The sequence below is a fragment of the Oryza sativa genome, chromosome 3 (genome assembly GCF_034140825.1).
Source record: "Oryza sativa Japonica Group chromosome 3, ASM3414082v1".
Classification (NCBI taxonomy): domain Eukaryota; kingdom Viridiplantae; phylum Streptophyta; class Magnoliopsida; order Poales; family Poaceae; genus Oryza; species Oryza sativa.
This window is the reverse complement of record NC_089037.1, coordinates 22,123,901-22,140,216: the sequence shown is the minus strand read 5'-3', so window position 1 is coordinate 22,140,216 and position 16,316 is coordinate 22,123,901. Positions and strand designations below refer to the sequence as shown.

General features: G+C 43.7%; 2 protein-coding genes and 1 long non-coding RNA gene across 3 annotated transcripts; 2 read left to right on the top strand and 1 right to left on the bottom strand.

The window, feature by feature from the left end:
* Positions 1-6,724, top strand: LOC4333320 (GDSL esterase/lipase At5g55050). The gene is made up of 4 exons (XM_015772913.3): positions 1-391; positions 5,341-5,465; positions 5,712-5,948; positions 6,049-6,724. Exons 1-4 carry the CDS (start codon positions 142-144, stop codon positions 6,517-6,519), a joined length of 1,083 nt encoding a protein of 360 aa, XP_015628399.1. The 5' UTR covers positions 1-141; the 3' UTR covers positions 6,520-6,724.
* Positions 6,725-9,006: 2,282 nt separating this feature from the next.
* Positions 9,007-14,143, top strand: LOC136355521 (uncharacterized). The gene is made up of 2 exons (XR_010739791.1): positions 9,007-9,245; positions 13,174-14,143. It is a non-coding gene; the product is annotated as an uncharacterized lncRNA (long non-coding RNA).
* On the bottom strand, positions 9,633-13,711 carry LOC4333319 (putative disease resistance RPP13-like protein 1). Its single transcript, XM_015773613.3, has 3 exons — positions 13,355-13,711; positions 10,193-13,000; positions 9,633-10,048 (listed from the first exon to the last, which is right to left on the bottom strand). Exons 1-3 carry the CDS (start codon positions 13,709-13,711, stop codon positions 9,845-9,847), a joined length of 3,369 nt encoding a protein of 1,122 aa, XP_015629099.2. The 3' UTR covers positions 9,633-9,844.
* Positions 14,144-16,316: the final 2,173 nt, after the last annotated feature.

Here is a 16,316-nt window from a genome sequence, read left to right as displayed (position 1 = left end):
CCAGTCCAGTGAAGAAAGCTCACGCACGCAACACGCACGCACCCCTAGCTCATGTGCAAGACGAGCCGGCGAGCTGTATACGTAGCAGCTGGACTCTGGAGAAGCATCAGCTAAGCTGTACGTACTACTGTAGTTCGATCGATGGATGCTGGTAATAACGCAATCGCTGCGGCGTCCTTCGCCATCGTCGTCCTTGTCGCCGCCGCCGCCTCGTCTTTAGCGGCGGCGGTGCCGGCGGTGTACGTGCTCGGCGACTCGCTGGCGGACGTGGGGAACAACAACCACCTGCTGACGCTGCTCAAGGCGGACTTCCCGCACAACGGGATCGACTACCCGGGGGGGAAGGCCACCGGCCGCTTCAGCAACGGCAAGAACTTCCCCGATTTCCTCGGTGCGTTATCGTCGCAAGCCCCCCACCCCCCACCCCCCCCCCCGCGTTTTCTGAATGAATGATAGTACAATCCTGCAATCTGCATGCCTTCCTCATGCGTCACGCGTGCGTGCATCCAGCCTCATGGCTCATGCATGCATGCAAATTCATGGCTTAATTACCATTATATTGTGCATTATTGCATTTCACTGGTGACCGATCTCATTCTTCTACGCATAGTACTTAGCTAGTAACTATTACATTCGTCCACACAAAGTATAAGGAGTTCGAGATGAGTTCCACACATGCATTAAAAATTGATGGAATTAAATGTGATAAGTTGTGTGATTGGTTAAGAAGAGGTGGGTAGCTAGGGATTCTAGATGGTAAAATGTTATGATTGGTTGAGAATATAATAATTATTTTAGTTTGAGAAGTTATTATATTTTATACTAACAAATTTTGAAGAGTTATTGTGTTCACTACCGAGCTCCTAAGTCGAAGTCCATAACACAAAAGAATTGTTGCGCTAGCCTAACGCCCACGAAGTTTCAGATTAGTACCAAATTAAACAGGACAAAAGTGTTTCTTGTATTAATAATAAATATGCTTGAAATCTAAAAAAATGATTTCTTATAATAGTAATCAACCAAATTGAATCATATTAGAGACAACGAGAGCGATAGCGCGGCGTGACCCAGACGGCGAGACGTCGAGCTGACCGTTGCACCAGCCGCGCACACACAACGACCGATTGCCCTGCTGTGACGGCCTGCCGTCTCGCCCTAACAAACACGCCGCGCCGGTCTCGCGTAGTCACGTTGCATTTGGTCGAATCTTCTTTCACGCCTAGCTTGACTTGTTTTCTTGATTTTTCCTGTTTTGCTACTCATCCGATATACTACCTCCGTTTTATTAAAGTACGACGCCGTTGACTTTTATCAACGTTTGATCATTCTTTTATTTAAAACTTTTATGCAAACATAACCAATATTTAATTCATGCTTAAAAACATTTGATGATATATTAAATCATAATAAAATAAATAATAATTACATATTTTTTAACAAGATGAATGGTCCAACGTATCTTACTAAGTATACATTAGTAAGTATATATTATGTGTTGACTTTTTATTAGAGAAGTTAATAGCAGTGCCACATATTTAAAAAGAAAACACACTATATGACCAACCGTTCAGCAGTGCAGGCTGACCTTAATTGATTAAGTTTGCTGATTCTACTTTCTCCGACACAAATTTATTCAGGTAACCAGTTAGAAATAGCTATATTTTTAGACGGAAGGGGCAGGTAGAAATACGTTTCTATAATATCTGTTAGTGGCGTAATTTGAATTTTGTATGTTAACAATTAACAGCACCAGGTGTGCTACCGTTGACGTCGTACCAACGGTATATAGTCAACCTTTTATCATAGGCTAGCTGAACACGTACTATTGGCATACGTACTTAACAGGACGTGCTTAAAATAAAGGCAACAAGACTACTGCTACTAATTAAGTCAGCATGTTGTCTAGGCAAATTCAACCAAGAAGGTAACGCATAGATTTTACCAGTTGGCTCTAGTTGGTTCGGCACTAAATATCTTCTACAGAGTTTTATTTTTTCTGAAATAAAATATCTTCCATGAACTGTCATGGTGTGACATGCTACTTGTATTGACATAAATAAAAATATATTTTTTCCATGCACTCCTTTTGTTTCTTATTATAATCATTTTGACTATTTTCTTAGTCAAAATTCTTTATATTTGATTAAATTAGTTTTATTAAATTTAACATAGAATATATTTTGATACAAAGTTTATTTTTATTAAAAATATTACTATATTTTTCTATAAATTTATCTATAAATTTAGTCACTAAGAAAAAAAATTAAACGACTTATATCTTCTATTATATACTAAAAGTCCATTAAACTTTCTACAAACGCTCTCAAGCTGCCATGTGGCACTCCTACAAACACTCCTAGATCGCTACATGGCACAGTCTAATCTCACCGTCGATTTTCATTTAAATTGGTGGACCCATTATTTTATACCGTTAGATTAGATCTATACATGCCGTCGATTTTCAGTTAATATATTATATCCATATATATATATATATAATACCTTTCTCTGTACTGTTTGTCGGAGGAATAGAACGTATGTACGTACATACCACAACCAAAATAAAGCATACATGCTTAGTACGACTATCAAAAAAGCAAATATCACTCTACAATATAAAGATATATTGGCCCACAAATATATACATGCAATTGAATGATTTTCGATCCATTATTTTATCCATATATATTATCGATTTATAAATTATTGGACCTGTTATTTTTTACTATTAAATATGTAATACCTTTCTCATGTGCATAATGTTTGCCGGAAGAAAAAAATATATGCACGTACTTACCATAAGCCAAAATAAAATATAAATACTTAGTACCATCAAAAAAAACCACGGTCTTTAAAATAGAACTATCAACGATATAAAGATGAAATATATTACTTCACAAATATATAGATGCAATGTTAAACTAGATCTATAATATAAATATCAAATCAACCATCTTTAAATGTTCATCTTTTCAAATTATTTTTAAATTATATATCCAATTTGTGATCTACAAAACAGTACTAAGTCTTCATGTGGCGTTCCTACAAATACTTCTAGACCGCCATGTAGTACTGTATAATCTCATAGTCGATTTTCATTTAAATTAGCGGACCCGTTATTTTAGACTATTAGATTAGATGTATATATATACTAACCGTGAAAAAAACATAAGTACATATACAAACGTACGTTAGATTGAAAAAGAAATAAAGCTTCGGTACTACTATTCGCAGCAAGAAAAACTATTATATACTAAACGTTCATTAAACTTTCTATTAATATTCCTAAGTCGCCATATGACGCTGCTATAAGTGCTCCTAGGCCATCACATGGTACTGTATAATCTCACCATCGATTTTCATTTAAATTGGTGGACCCGTTATTTACCCTCTAACGTGGCATACAAATGGCCGAGTTGAGTGGGCCCAGTGTGTCATAGGACTCTATGAAAGGGTTATAGTAAATTAGACATTAAAATTGTGCTTCGGGCTGATCTTGAGGGGACACAACTACCCAATTTTCAAGGTAATAGAGAAAGAAAGTCTCTACGGCTATGACCGGCTTCACCCGTTAGTGATATTTTTAGAATATTTATATGTGGATTTGGAAATAAGTGAGACATAAACACTTAGCTAAGTAGTGTATTAATAATATATTAGGCTTATTTTATTATGCGCAATTTCATGTATTGGTAGTTAGCGAGCTTTTAAAATAGTGATAATGAGTTGTTACGATAATAGGAAAATTTATATGTAATCGGGACAAAGTGTTTTTAATTCTGGGAGACATTCTTATAATTTAACTATATTGAAGTCTACGATCTATCTCACGACGTAGAAATGGTGAGATATGACTTCTTTTAGCACTATTTCATAAAACAATAAATAAAAAGCCCGCGCACCGTGCGGGCTTCCTTCCTAGTTATAAAATAAAGGGAGTAATTTTATTTTCTTTTCTAAATTCGTTGAGAACCAATGACAAAATGTTGATTGATGCACGTTGGCTACTTGTTGATGATTCCATACAGCTTGTAATCAATTTCTGTACGTGTTCATCCGACGTTGCTTGTACGCTCAAGATATGTTTATTTCCTTGGTTGTTATACCTATAAAAATATATAGACACATATAAATTTTAAGGTTCACGCAATAGTTGGATGTACACTATAATGAACTATAGTTTGTAGTTTCTCCATATATTCGTGTGCACTTAGATTTCAACCTACTAGGTGAAGCCACACCATAGTATTGCCTTCTCTATTTTGTTAATTTTGGTTTTTGGTAGCTATAAATTTAGGTGGAGACAAATTATATTTTTTAAAGATAACTGGAGACATATTACCTAATGAATGATAGGTCAAGCACATCATATGAGATATCAGATATCTAGCCAAAGGGTTTTTCCGATATGTCCTTTTCAGCCTGGCCATAACTTTTTCCCCCAAGAAAGTGAAATGGAAATTGTCCGTTGGCGAAGCCAATCAATTGAGAACAAATTTGGTGTCATTCTCTACTTCACTTTCGTGGGTCAGATTACCATACGTGTACGTCCTTAATTATTCTACATTTGAGGATCGGATTTAGGCGATTTACCTATTTGATGTTGACAAGCTGGTTATTATTGTTCTAAAAAATGTTGTGGTTAATTAATTTGGAATTTTATTTTATCATTCTTTAGTTTGGCTACAACACTGTTTTCTTTAATTTATCTCTTGCAAGCTTGCTGGATTGACCTTCTATGTATAGGTTATGTGCCATATGGTGGAGCTCCAATAGGCTAGAGGCATAAGTTTCTCATGAATTAGTCCATAAAAGATATGTAAGTTTCGATTTTGGAAGGGGACCTCTACATTATTGACGAGAAAAAAAAGAAGGGTGTGAGAGGACAACTAGCAAACAGCTTTTTTAAAAAAGTCAGAAAAACAAGAAATATATATATGTGCATTAGCAATTACAATTTTCAACTTGTACATACGTACGTTCTACACAGCTTAGCCCTTACATACTAACCACCAGGGTTCAAATTTTTATTTTGGCTATTTTCTATCAGGTACTGAAATAATTTGAATTTTAATAAAATTTGGTCACATTTAAACAAAATTTGCCAAATTCACAAAAAATGGAAAAAAGGGTGGAATAGTTTTGGTTTTGGGGGGGGGGGGGGGGGAGGGGGGCGATAGACCCAAAATTTTGAAAATTTCAGTCCGTAATTTTGAACCTGCTTATTACATATATAGTACGTTAATTTAATCATGTTATTACAAGCTTCCCGATCCTTGTGTATCCGATCATAAATTAATTTATCACTTGGTCATTTTTGATATGAATGGTGCATTGCAGCTGAGAACCTTGGGTTGGCGACATCTCCACCGTACCTCGCCATATCGTCAAGCAGCAGTGCTAACTACGTGAATGGCGTCAACTTTGCTTCAGGTGGCGCCGGAGTTTTCAACTCTACAAACAAGGTAGTTCTAATTAGTTTCAACTCGTACACGTAATTGCAATAACAAACTTTTCTCATAGATTACCAGGACGTAGGATTATATGTATGCATGTTAGTCGTCAACGCACTATATATAAAGTTCATTTTTTTTAAAAAAATAATACAAATGGTTTACATATTTCTGTCGACAGTGATATAGTCAATTTGTTTTCAACTTGTTTTAGAGTTGAAAATTGGTTTTAATTACTTGTGTTAAACATTAATGCAGGATCAGTGCATCAGCTTCGACAAGCAGATCGAGTACTACTCCAAGGTGCAGGCGTCGCTGGTGCAGAGCCTCGGCGAGGCCCAGGCGGCGAGCCACCTGGCGAAATCCCTCTTCGCCATCACCATCGGCAGCAACGACATCATCGGCTACGTCAGGTCCAGCGCCGCCGCCAAGGCCACCAACCCTATGGAGCAGTTCGTCGACGCCCTCATCCAGTCGCTCACCGGCCAGCTACAGGTGAGGATCGAGGTCACCGATCGACAGATAATTAAATCGATCATCAAATGATCAATTTCATGGTGTTACGTTCTAATGGTGTTCGATCGATTGTGTTCAGAGGCTGTACGACCTCGGGGCGCGCAGGGTGCTGTTCCTGGGGACGGGGCCGGTGGGCTGCTGCCCGTCGCTGCGGGAGCTGAGCGCCGACAGGGGCTGCAGCGGCGAGGCCAACGACGCGTCGGCGCGGTACAACGCGGCGGCGGCGTCGCTGCTGCGCGGGATGGCCGAGCGGCGCGCGGGCCTCCGCTACGCGGTGTTCGACTCCAGCGCGGCGCTGCTCCGGTACATCGAGCGGCCGGCGGCGTACGGGTTCGCGGAGGCGCGGGCGGCGTGCTGCGGCCTCGGGGACATGAACGCCAAGATCGGCTGCACCCCGGTCAGCTTCTACTGCGCCAACCGGACGGGCTACGTGTTCTGGGACTTCTACCACCCGACCGAGGCCACCGCGCGGATGCTCACCGCCGTCGCGTTCGACGGCTCGCCGCCGCTCGTCTTCCCCGTGAACATTAGGCAGCTCGCTGCTATGTAGGCTTCATCTCATCTTCACGGTGTACTGATCGATCGAGCTGCTTGTGAGATTCCACTTTTTTCAAGCTTCAAGTACAGCCATAGAAATATACTACTATATACCATGTAAAGTATACTAGTGTATTTACTTACGATTGGTACATATAGCGGTAGAATCATATAATATAGCAAATTCATAATAAGTGATTGTTGAAGTTCATCAGAAATTCACCTGGAATTGGGGTCGGAATCATAACAAGTGATTATTGAAGATTGTCAGACAGCTATAGTACTTACCAAGACGAGAAGATTTGTGGTGCAGCAATTTTTCTTTCAGGGATACTAGCGCTCAAAACGTGGCAGGAAAAATTCACTTTAGATTCCGCATAGAGTAAATTGCACTAGCGGTACTTAAACTTGTAACGATGTTTCACTTAGGTCCACGAACTTGCAAAGCGCACATCGAGATCCCTAAATTTGATTTATTGTATCATCCCGGTCCAAAGCCGCGTTTGACCGTGGTCTTGCCTACTTGGCACGCCACGTAGACGATGACATGGCACAAATTTTAATTTTCCTTTTTTTCTCCCCATCTTTTCTCTCCTTCCTCACCTCGTATGGTCGGAGGGGACGCGGGGCAGGAGCGGCGCGGGCGTGCTCGGGCGCCGGCCGACGGGAGGAGAGGAGCGGCGCGCGTGCGCGGCCAGCGGCCGGCGAGAAAGGAGCGGCGCGCGGGTGTCGGCTGGCGGGAGGAGAGAAGCCGCTGCAGCGGGGCGGCAGGGCGAGCTCGTGCTCAACGGTGTAAGCTCGACGGCGACAACGGCCATGTGAGGGCTACTGCCGGAGTGGTGGGGCGAAGAGGCCGAGGCGCGCACGGGGGGTGGTGTCGCCAGCCGCTCCCGGGGGAGGGGTCGCCGACCGCGGCCGCGCGTGCGGGGGGAGGCGTCGGCGGGCCCGAGCTCGACGACGGCAGCGGGGCGGTGGGGCGAGCTCGAGCTGGGCAACGCGAGCTCGACGGCGACAATGGCCATGTGGGGGCCACCGCCGGAGTGGTGGGACGAAGAGGAGGGCGGCACGTCATTCATGCGGAAGCGGCTGAGGTGCGCGAGGGGGGAGGTGTCGCCGGGGCAGCCAAAGCCTCGTTGACGGGAGGGAGGGAGGACGACGGTGATTGGGGGAGGACACGCCGCGCGGCGCCTCCCAGCCGCGTGTCCCTTCCTCCTTTCCTCCCCTCGGCGTCGCCTCCTAGCTGCGCGTGGCCAAGCCACTGCGCCGCACCACCTTCCTCCTGAGCTGTGCCGCCTCCCTCCCGTGCGCGCGCCCGGCCGTGCTGCCGCGCTCAGCCACCGCCCCGCTGCCTCATGCCACGCCCGCCCTGGGCAGCCTCCTCTCCCACACCGAGCTCCCCTCCCTTATCCCACCGCTGCCCCTCTCCCGGCGCTGTGCCAAGCTGCGCCGCGCCGACACGCCGCTGTCGCCTCAGCCGCGTCGTCGCGTGCCGGCTGCCTCGCACGCGACAGCCCGCGCCGACGCCGCTGCCCCGAGCTCCCCCGTGCCGGCCTCTCCCTTCCATCGCCGCCGCCCGTTTCCGCTCGAGCCAAGACGACGCCGCCGCCGAGTTTTCCTCTCCTCTCGATAGCCGCCAGCTCCTCTCTCCTGCACCGCCGCCAGGTCGCCGACCCCGGCCACAACCTCCTCGCACCGGTCGTCAACCGCCTCTCCCCGCCTCTCTCCTGCGCCGCCGCCAGGTCGCCGACCCCGCCCACGGCCTCCTCGCACCGGTCTCGCTGGCTCCCTCTCTCCCTTTGCCTGCCACAGATGCATCTAGAGGTGGAGGAAGGAGAGAAAAAAAAGGAAAATTAAAATTTGTGCCATGTCATCGTTCATGTGGCGTGCCACGTAGGCAAGACCACGGTCAAACGCGGCTTTAGACCGGGATGATACAATAAACTAAGTTTAGGGATTTCGATATGCGCTTTGCAAGTTCGTTGACCTAAGTGAAACCTCGTTACAAGTTTAAGGACCGCTAGTGCAATTTACTCTTCCGCATATAACGGTTGAGTTTGGATAGTGCCCCTCATCTTCTAAAACCACTTTAAATATATAGTCCCGCCATATGCACACTATATTTCTTCTCTATGGATTACATGTACGTTGACCCACTTTTTTTTGTTGTTGTTGTTTTATCGTATAAGTTTCACATAGACGCCACATTAGATAAAGAACAAATCAATATGGCACGTTGAAACCGTCTTCGTTGGGACTACATTTCCTCTGTTCGGTAAAGATAAGGATTGCGTTAGTACATTGTTTCGCGGTTGAGAGACTCGATCGAAACTCAACCTTAGATGAGAGACCGGCAGTGAACTTTTTCCAAACGTGGTTCGTGGCCCATCAAAATTCCAGGATTCCAGCTTATGTTGGGCCTTCCAGATCTGCGTCGTTGGGCCATATGGGCCAGCGTGCTTGTTCGTCCAAGCACACCGCCCCACGGCCCACCGTCCGATTCACACGTCTAGTAGTTCCCCAGGCCAAGCTACCGGTGCTGCCGGCGGCGGCGGCGGCGGCGGGCGCCGGAAGCACGAACGGCGAACGGCTAAGGCACCTGCCTCTCGGGACTCGGGGACCAGCGGCAGAATCTTCTCCGGGCGGCCCTTTTCTCTTGCCCCAGTGGCCTCTGCTGCAAACTCCGCACAAATGCCGCGCCCCGCTGAGCCTCCCAGTTCTCGCCGCCGGCGATATGTGTAGGTAAAATTATTTAGAATGAGTTAATTTTTTTTGGTTATGCGCAAATCCACAATTAATCTACATTTGAGCTAACTAGTTGCTCCATAGTTTCTTTGCTGAGCTGGAGATTGGATGCAGTATTGTTGCCATTCAGATCTCTTGGTCGAGTTTGAACCTAGAACTGGGCCTATAAGGCTATAATTTGTTACTGCAGCTATTATACTTCTATACGTTATATGCATTTCAGGTTTGTGACTAGCCTGATTCAATCCAAAGCCTTGACTTTAACTATCTTTTTTTTTAAAGAATACGTAGAAGGTTTGCATGCCATTTCTTATAGCGATAAGAGAAAAGGAACCAGGCTGCTATGAGTGTCCAAATAGTACCAATTACACCACTCAGGAACCACTACACATAATGCAGCTGTTTTCTCCGCAAAAGGTAAATAATAGTTGGTTGTTTAATTCACACAATCACACCACATGACCCATGAGAGACGGTAAAATATATATGTAGCTAATATGGTATGAGCTCCTCACCTGTAAAGCATGACGTTGATTAGGTGATTATTACTTATAGGTTGCAGTGTTCTTTCTAATTTTTATACCAAATTAAGCTATCTATTCATCCTCTTCGCTACTGTCATCACTGCCGTACTGAATTTCCTCATCTTCTGACTGCTCATGGTCTTGCTCATCGTTGTCCTCTCCATTGTCATCTTCGTACAAAAGCCCAAACTCCTCTCTGTGCTCGTCCTCACTTGCATCATTCAATTCATTCAGAGCTTGTTGCTCTTCATACCAAGCATCTTTAGACTCATGTAACTGAGAGAAGGGACATTAATTATTATAAATAAAAAATTCAGAAAAAGGAACTAAGAAAATAAACAGTGGTCCTAGTACTGCAAATGCACTAATAAAACTTAAAGCATAAAGTATTTGTACGTAGATGGTGATAGAGATCTATACCTGGCATTGCTGGTGCGAAATTTGGACTTCCAACCAGTCTGCTAGCAATGGGCACTTTGTGATGGTAAGTCGCTGAAGCTGTGTTGACAGTGGTTTATCAGATGGTAGCTGCAGATAAGGACATCTATGTATCTTCAAAAATTTGAGTGACCCAAGGCTGCTAAGACCCATTATAGAGTGAAGACGTGGGCAAACACTGATAACCAAGACTTCGAGCAATGGGTGATTCTGATTGTCAAGTAAAAGGTGCTCGATGCTCCGTGACAGTAACACTTTCAGTGATCTGAGATGCGGAAAGTGCAAATCATTCAGAATTTGTTCATTTATCTTGCTCTTCAAGACCAAAGTAGTGAGGTTTGGAATAGCTGGTAGACTAGCAAGTTTGCTGCAATCCTTGATAACTAACTTTGTGAGGGAGGAAGATAGCTCCTGTGGGAGGTACCTCAACTCGTGGCTATCCTTGATTTTTAGCAGGCGGAGTGAAGGAAAGTCATCCTGACCAACTTGAGACCACTCAACCCATTTCAACATTTCTTGAAACTCCAGCTCCTCAACAGCTGGGAATGCCTTTGTGGTGATGTTTCCACGGAACTCCTGTCGCACATGCTCCACATCTGTCATGCACTCCATAGAGAGTATGCGGAGGCGTGGCAATTCCCCAAGTGGAGGAAGGAACTTGCAGCTTTGCTGACATAGGATTATCTTTGCCAAGTGCATGAAGGTAGAAGCCCCAAACCAGCTAGGATATTTGTATCCACTATAATTGACTACCTCCAATTCTTCGATGTTCTTGTGCGGCCGTAGGCTCTCAAAGATCTCTTCCTCATGCTCTGGGTCTGGGGTAGCCACATCATTTTGGCTGCTAGGATGACTGCAGTTGTTGGGGCAAACACCATCAGACCAGTCTAATCTCAGGATTTGCAATTGGTTCTTACTGACTAAATTAGCTGTCTGAGCATCATCAACATTTATAACCCTCCGTAGTCCTGTAATACATAACTCTCCATGTATGTTCACCAGATGGTGTAGCTCGGCAACATTGGAATGCCAACCTCCGCTTCCAATGCTAAACCTTGGCAATGTCTGTAGCCTTTTTAGCCCACCTATCCCACATGGCATGCAAAGTGGGGACCAAAGATCCAAATTGAGATGGCGGAGGTTGACCAGTTTTTTTATGCCTTGTGGGAGCTCTCTAAGGCTGTCCGTTCTTGCATCCAAGACCCTCAGATTGTAGAGGTCACTAATTGATTCTGGGATAGTGGTAATTCGTGTTTGGAAAAAGCTAAGATATCTGAGTAGTTTCAATTCTCCTATTGAATCAGGTACTTGTGCAAGTGCAGTATGACTGAAATCCAATGCACGAAGTTGTTTAAGATTTTGCCATGTTTCGGTAGGAATTTTAACATTGATGCTACTAGAAAACAACTTACTGGAACATCTTCGATTATCTTGTGCATTGACAACCTTAAGGATTCTTATACCTCCAGGTATCGTCACAGAATTTAGTGCTACATCTGTATGATCAGAAGAACTGACAACCAATGACAAGTAGCGGAAGTTTCCAATGGTTTCATGCAAATATTGAGTATTTATTCTCAAGAAATCTCCTCCAGAAACAAAATGTACCAGATCATGGATAAGATCATGTGTGACAAAGCATTCCAGTTTTTCATCAGATTCTGCTCGTTGAATCATTGCCCTCTGAATTAAATCATCGAAGTACATCCTGCCAATGTTTTCATGGCGCCCAGTACAATATTGCTTGAGGAGTCCCAAACACATCCAGAGATTTATCATGTCTTCTTTCCAGAAATAGTACCCCTTAGGGAGCAGTGAAAGGAAAACAAAGCAGCGCTTCAATTGTACTGGCATTCGATCATAGCTGAGTTTTAGTGCTGGCAGCACTCGATCCTCTTCCGCAGGTAAGCCCCATTGATCACTCTCTGAGACATCTTTCCATGTCTCTTCATTTGTCTCACCGCGAAGAGAGGATCCTATTGCCTTAATTGCCAATGGTAGGCCTCCACATTTTCCCACAATTTTCCTACCAAATCCTTCGAACTGTTGATCCATATGTTGATCTATAAATCCAAAGGCCATCTGCTTGAACAACTGCCATGATTCTTCAGAAGTTAGGAAGCTAAGATCATAAGAAGGCATTGTTCCTATCATTTTTGAAATAGTTTCATCGCGTGTTGTTAATAAGATCATTCCCAACTGAGCACCCACCAACAGGGAAAGCAAAGCATCCCAGATTTCCTTCTGCACATTCCACACATTGTCAAGAACTAGAAAGAACTTCATGTCTTGTACTTGCGCCGTTATCATATTTTGGAGATTACCCATATCTTCTATATCACATGGATTCCTAGTGAACGACATGATAATTTTTCTTGCAATTGCCTTAACATCAAAATGACCCTCAGAAACATCCACCCAGCCCTTTAGTTGAAAGTACCTGCTGACTCTTTCATCATTGTACACCATTTGAGCAAGAGTTGTCTTACCCAAACCCCCCATGCCAACAATAGAAACAACAGACATATTTGCTTGAGCAGCTTCATCGGAAATTAATATTTCGATGATGTTTTCCTTGTCTTCTTCTCTACCAACTATGTCAAAATCACCTACATGCGGGGTTGTAGATATCTTGATGTCATAGGCCTCCTCTCTTATTGGTGCGTCACTCTCATTGAGTTGGAGATCATCCCATGCCTTTGTGATCTCATTGAATTTTTCTAAAATTTTCCTCACCCTTGCTGCCAAATCATCTGGAACAGGAACTTTGATAGGGGATGGTTCAGGTTCCTGTACATGCACTAATATTATTATAATCCAAAGGCATGTAGTATACTGTGTACTAACAAGAGTTAAATAAAACACACATATGTACATGCTCCTTTATGGACCCCTTTTTGCTCCTCTACTATCCCAATACTTTTATATGGCTATGTCAATGGTTGCTTATGCATGATATGCAGATTGCTCATGTATTATTGAGAGAAACAAATTGCTTGGGAGCTTATCTTTTTATACAAGAAACTTTGAGAGGAGGCCTCTGCAATTTGGAAGCTTTATTTCATCAAAGAAGAAACACAGACTATTTTTTCTGATAAACCAAATGTAGCATTGGTTATAGCTAGGATAAGGGGATAATATTACCTTCTTGTCACCTTTGCGCTTGCGCTTGCGACTTCTGCTGCTCTGCCTTTGATTGCTTTGGTCCTCCATCCTCCGTCGAAGCAACTCATACCTGTATTCATCGACAGCATCCTGGGCATCATATGCAAGCTGCTGCAGCTCCCACAGGCGAAGTCTCTCGGCTTCATCTCTTATATTGTGTTCATCCATCGCATCGAGGGTCCGCTGAATCCTTGCCATCGTCCTCTGCAGATCTCTTAGATCTCTGAACGAAGCACTTTGCTCGTCAGATGATGATGAAACGATTTGAGGAGAAACCAAGGAAGAAAGCTTGTTTGTTGTCCACTTTATGATTCCAGATGCTAGTAGTCCAGCCATCTCTTCTCAACTGCTCTTTCTGATCCAAAGACAGAGTTAGACCAAGCTGAGAGATGAATCAGATTAACAAGGCAAGAGGAACATATAGAAGTTCAGGGTGTTGACCTTGTGGACAAGTGCAATGCAATTTTTAATGCACAAGCTGTGGTTTCCAACCTCCTTACAACAAGAGGCATATATTGGTTTTCAACCAATTCCTGTTATTATGTTTCCAACCTCCTTACAACAAGAGGCATATATTGGTTTTCAACCAATTCCTGTTATTATAGTGTCAAAACTGCATAACTGCGCACACAGTACCACTAGCTGAAATGCATTATCTGCTCTTTTTTTTTTTGCGGGGAAATGCATTGTCTGCGTGGACACATCATTTCAGAATATCAATGTAATGCTCAGAACTATTCTTGTATGGTGACATGCATTTTCTGTGTCCCTAATCTAGTCTGTAAAGGGCCACTATAGAACCATTTTCTGTGGTTCATATGCTCTGTAGAACCATGAATTGCTTTATATTGCCAAGCCCTGTTGAGAACAGCATAGTTCAATCTATAGAATCACTTAATTAGAACACCGCGCAAGGAATCTTATAGTTAAACCAGAAAAAAAAATCTCTAGTCCAATTGTAGTTTGTTTTATAAAGAGAAATTGTTGTCCCTTCATCTACCTGGTATATACTCCAAAACTATTTTCACTGTAAGTGTTCAGTTTTGCAAACGTACACTAGCAGCTGCACATTTTGCTAAATATGAGGGCAGGTCTATCCTACTTTTCTCCTTCCCTGTTACTAGTTTAAAAATAAAATTTAGATATGTGGCATTTCATGTTAAACATTGCTTCCAACTCGTACAATTTTGCACAGGAGAAAAACCAATGAACTGATAGTAACCGAAGAGGCAAAATTTAGGGAAACAGCATTCCTCTAACAAGGTGAGCATAAAACATCAAAACCAGTTTCAGATTTTGTTCCTTCTATCAAGGATACGAGACTGTTACAGTGTGTTCGCATGGTCGGACTGGACCACGTGCCCATGGACATAGATAGGATCAAAGTATACTTATGCAAAAAAATAATAGAGTAATAATAAGTATCTTTAGTTAACTCTTATGATTTTTTTTTCTTTCACTGATCAGGAGGACTATCTTCCATAGGGCAGACCGCCACTTCAGCCACACATTATCCCAAAAACAAATTTATGTATAGACAAGGACAAACTTCTTTGACATCACAACATCAGAAAGCGGCAATAAATATGCAAGGCTATAAAAATGTTTGACGTTGAGCTAACAAACATATCAAATTTTACAAAATTATAATGGCATGGTTCTAATTTTTCCCTATTTATTTTCTAAGTAGCATTTGGTTCAATCAAGCTAACCAGGATATAAAAATCAATTCAGATCCCTAAGAATTGCCTCCCAACTTCAACTGCGGTTACACGAGTAGTTCTTGTTTTAATCATACCCTAATCCCCAGCATCTTACTCCAGACAATAGCAATTTGCAACCACATATGGACAAGTTTGTACACAAACATTGAGTGCGTGCAAATGATGCAACATTTAATAAAACTATCAAAATACCCATGTTTTGTCTAGGTGTCAGTGCTTTTTTTGAACTATTTCGTCCCGGTGAAAAACATCACACCCGCATGACCCGATATCGACACTAAATGAAAAAAGCTCACCCAACGAGTCACCGAGAGATTTTTTTTGAAACAAACGCTCTCAATCCATTCCAATATGTCCAAGTCTCATGTTACGGTGCTTTTTGAACTAATTCGTTTCGGTGAAAAACATTGTACCCACTGTTGATGTGAAAATACGGCAGCCTGGGAGATCTGCTTAACTCTAGTGTAGGTCCAAGGCTAGCCTCAAGTGTCTCAAGGGCGTGCCAACTGATTTGATCCTGCAATCAGCAATAAAGAATAAAAGCAGAATCAATTGACTGATAGCCAATTGGCCGATAGGCTAATAGCGTATTGTTGATGGTCTCAGCATTGTCGTGGCGTGGTAGCTCCTGGAACCTTCGCATGATCATGTTCACGCGGGGTGTGGTGCTGGCGTGGCATGTACCATCGTCCACTCCCATGTAAGGGTAGAAGGTTGACAACGCCAGACCATTTTTCATGACGTACTGGAAAGCGTTCAAGGCGAGGCCCCCTGCGCAGCCTTTGCTCCTTGGATGGCAATCCACGAGCTCCTGCTCTGACAGGAGCACCGGGTTGTCGTAGTTTGCCCCTGCATGCGATGACGCGGTGGCTCTCCAGCGCGCCCGTCATGGCGAACGCCCAGCAAGAGCCGTAGCACCCCCATGAACATGACTGGACCAAGGCACGGCTGGCCTTCGCAGGTCTTGTTGCGCCAATTGATGGAGACAGGGAGCGGTAGGGTCCCGTTGCCATCGTGCCTTTTCACGGGCCAAAACGCGAGGTTGCTCTGCTTCGTCATCATGTGACACATGTCGCGACTGAGTGCTTCGTCGGTGGCTTCGGCGAAGATGTTGAGACCTGGAGCTTGGCTTGCAACTCAAAGAAGAGAGGCAACGCGGTGCATCATCTCGTTGAATGCTACTAACGGCGGAGCTTCTCGACGATCTTGCGTGCTAC

Excerpts from the sequence above, each read along its gene's own strand:
- LOC4333320 (XM_015772913.3), top strand. The coding sequence starts at position 142 with ATGGATGCTGGTAATAACGCAATCGCTGCGGCGTCCTTCGCCATCGTC. Across the intron at positions 392-5,340 it reads GAACTTCCCCGATTTCCTCG|CTGAGAACCTTGGGTTGGCG; the intron begins GTGCGTTATCGT and ends GGTGCATTGCAG. Across the intron at positions 5,949-6,048 it reads CGCTCACCGGCCAGCTACAG|AGGCTGTACGACCTCGGGGC; the intron begins GTGAGGATCGAG and ends GATTGTGTTCAG.
- LOC4333319 (XM_015773613.3), bottom strand. The coding sequence starts at position 13,711 with ATGGCTGGACTACTAGCATCTGGAATCATAAAGTGGACAACAAACAAG. Across the intron at positions 13,001-13,354 it reads AGCGCAAAGGTGACAAGAAG|GAACCTGAACCATCCCCTAT; the intron begins GTAATATTATCC and ends GTGCATGTACAG. Across the intron at positions 10,049-10,192 it reads TTTCGCACCAGCAATGCCAG|TTACATGAGTCTAAAGATGC; the intron begins GTATAGATCTCT and ends CCCTTCTCTCAG.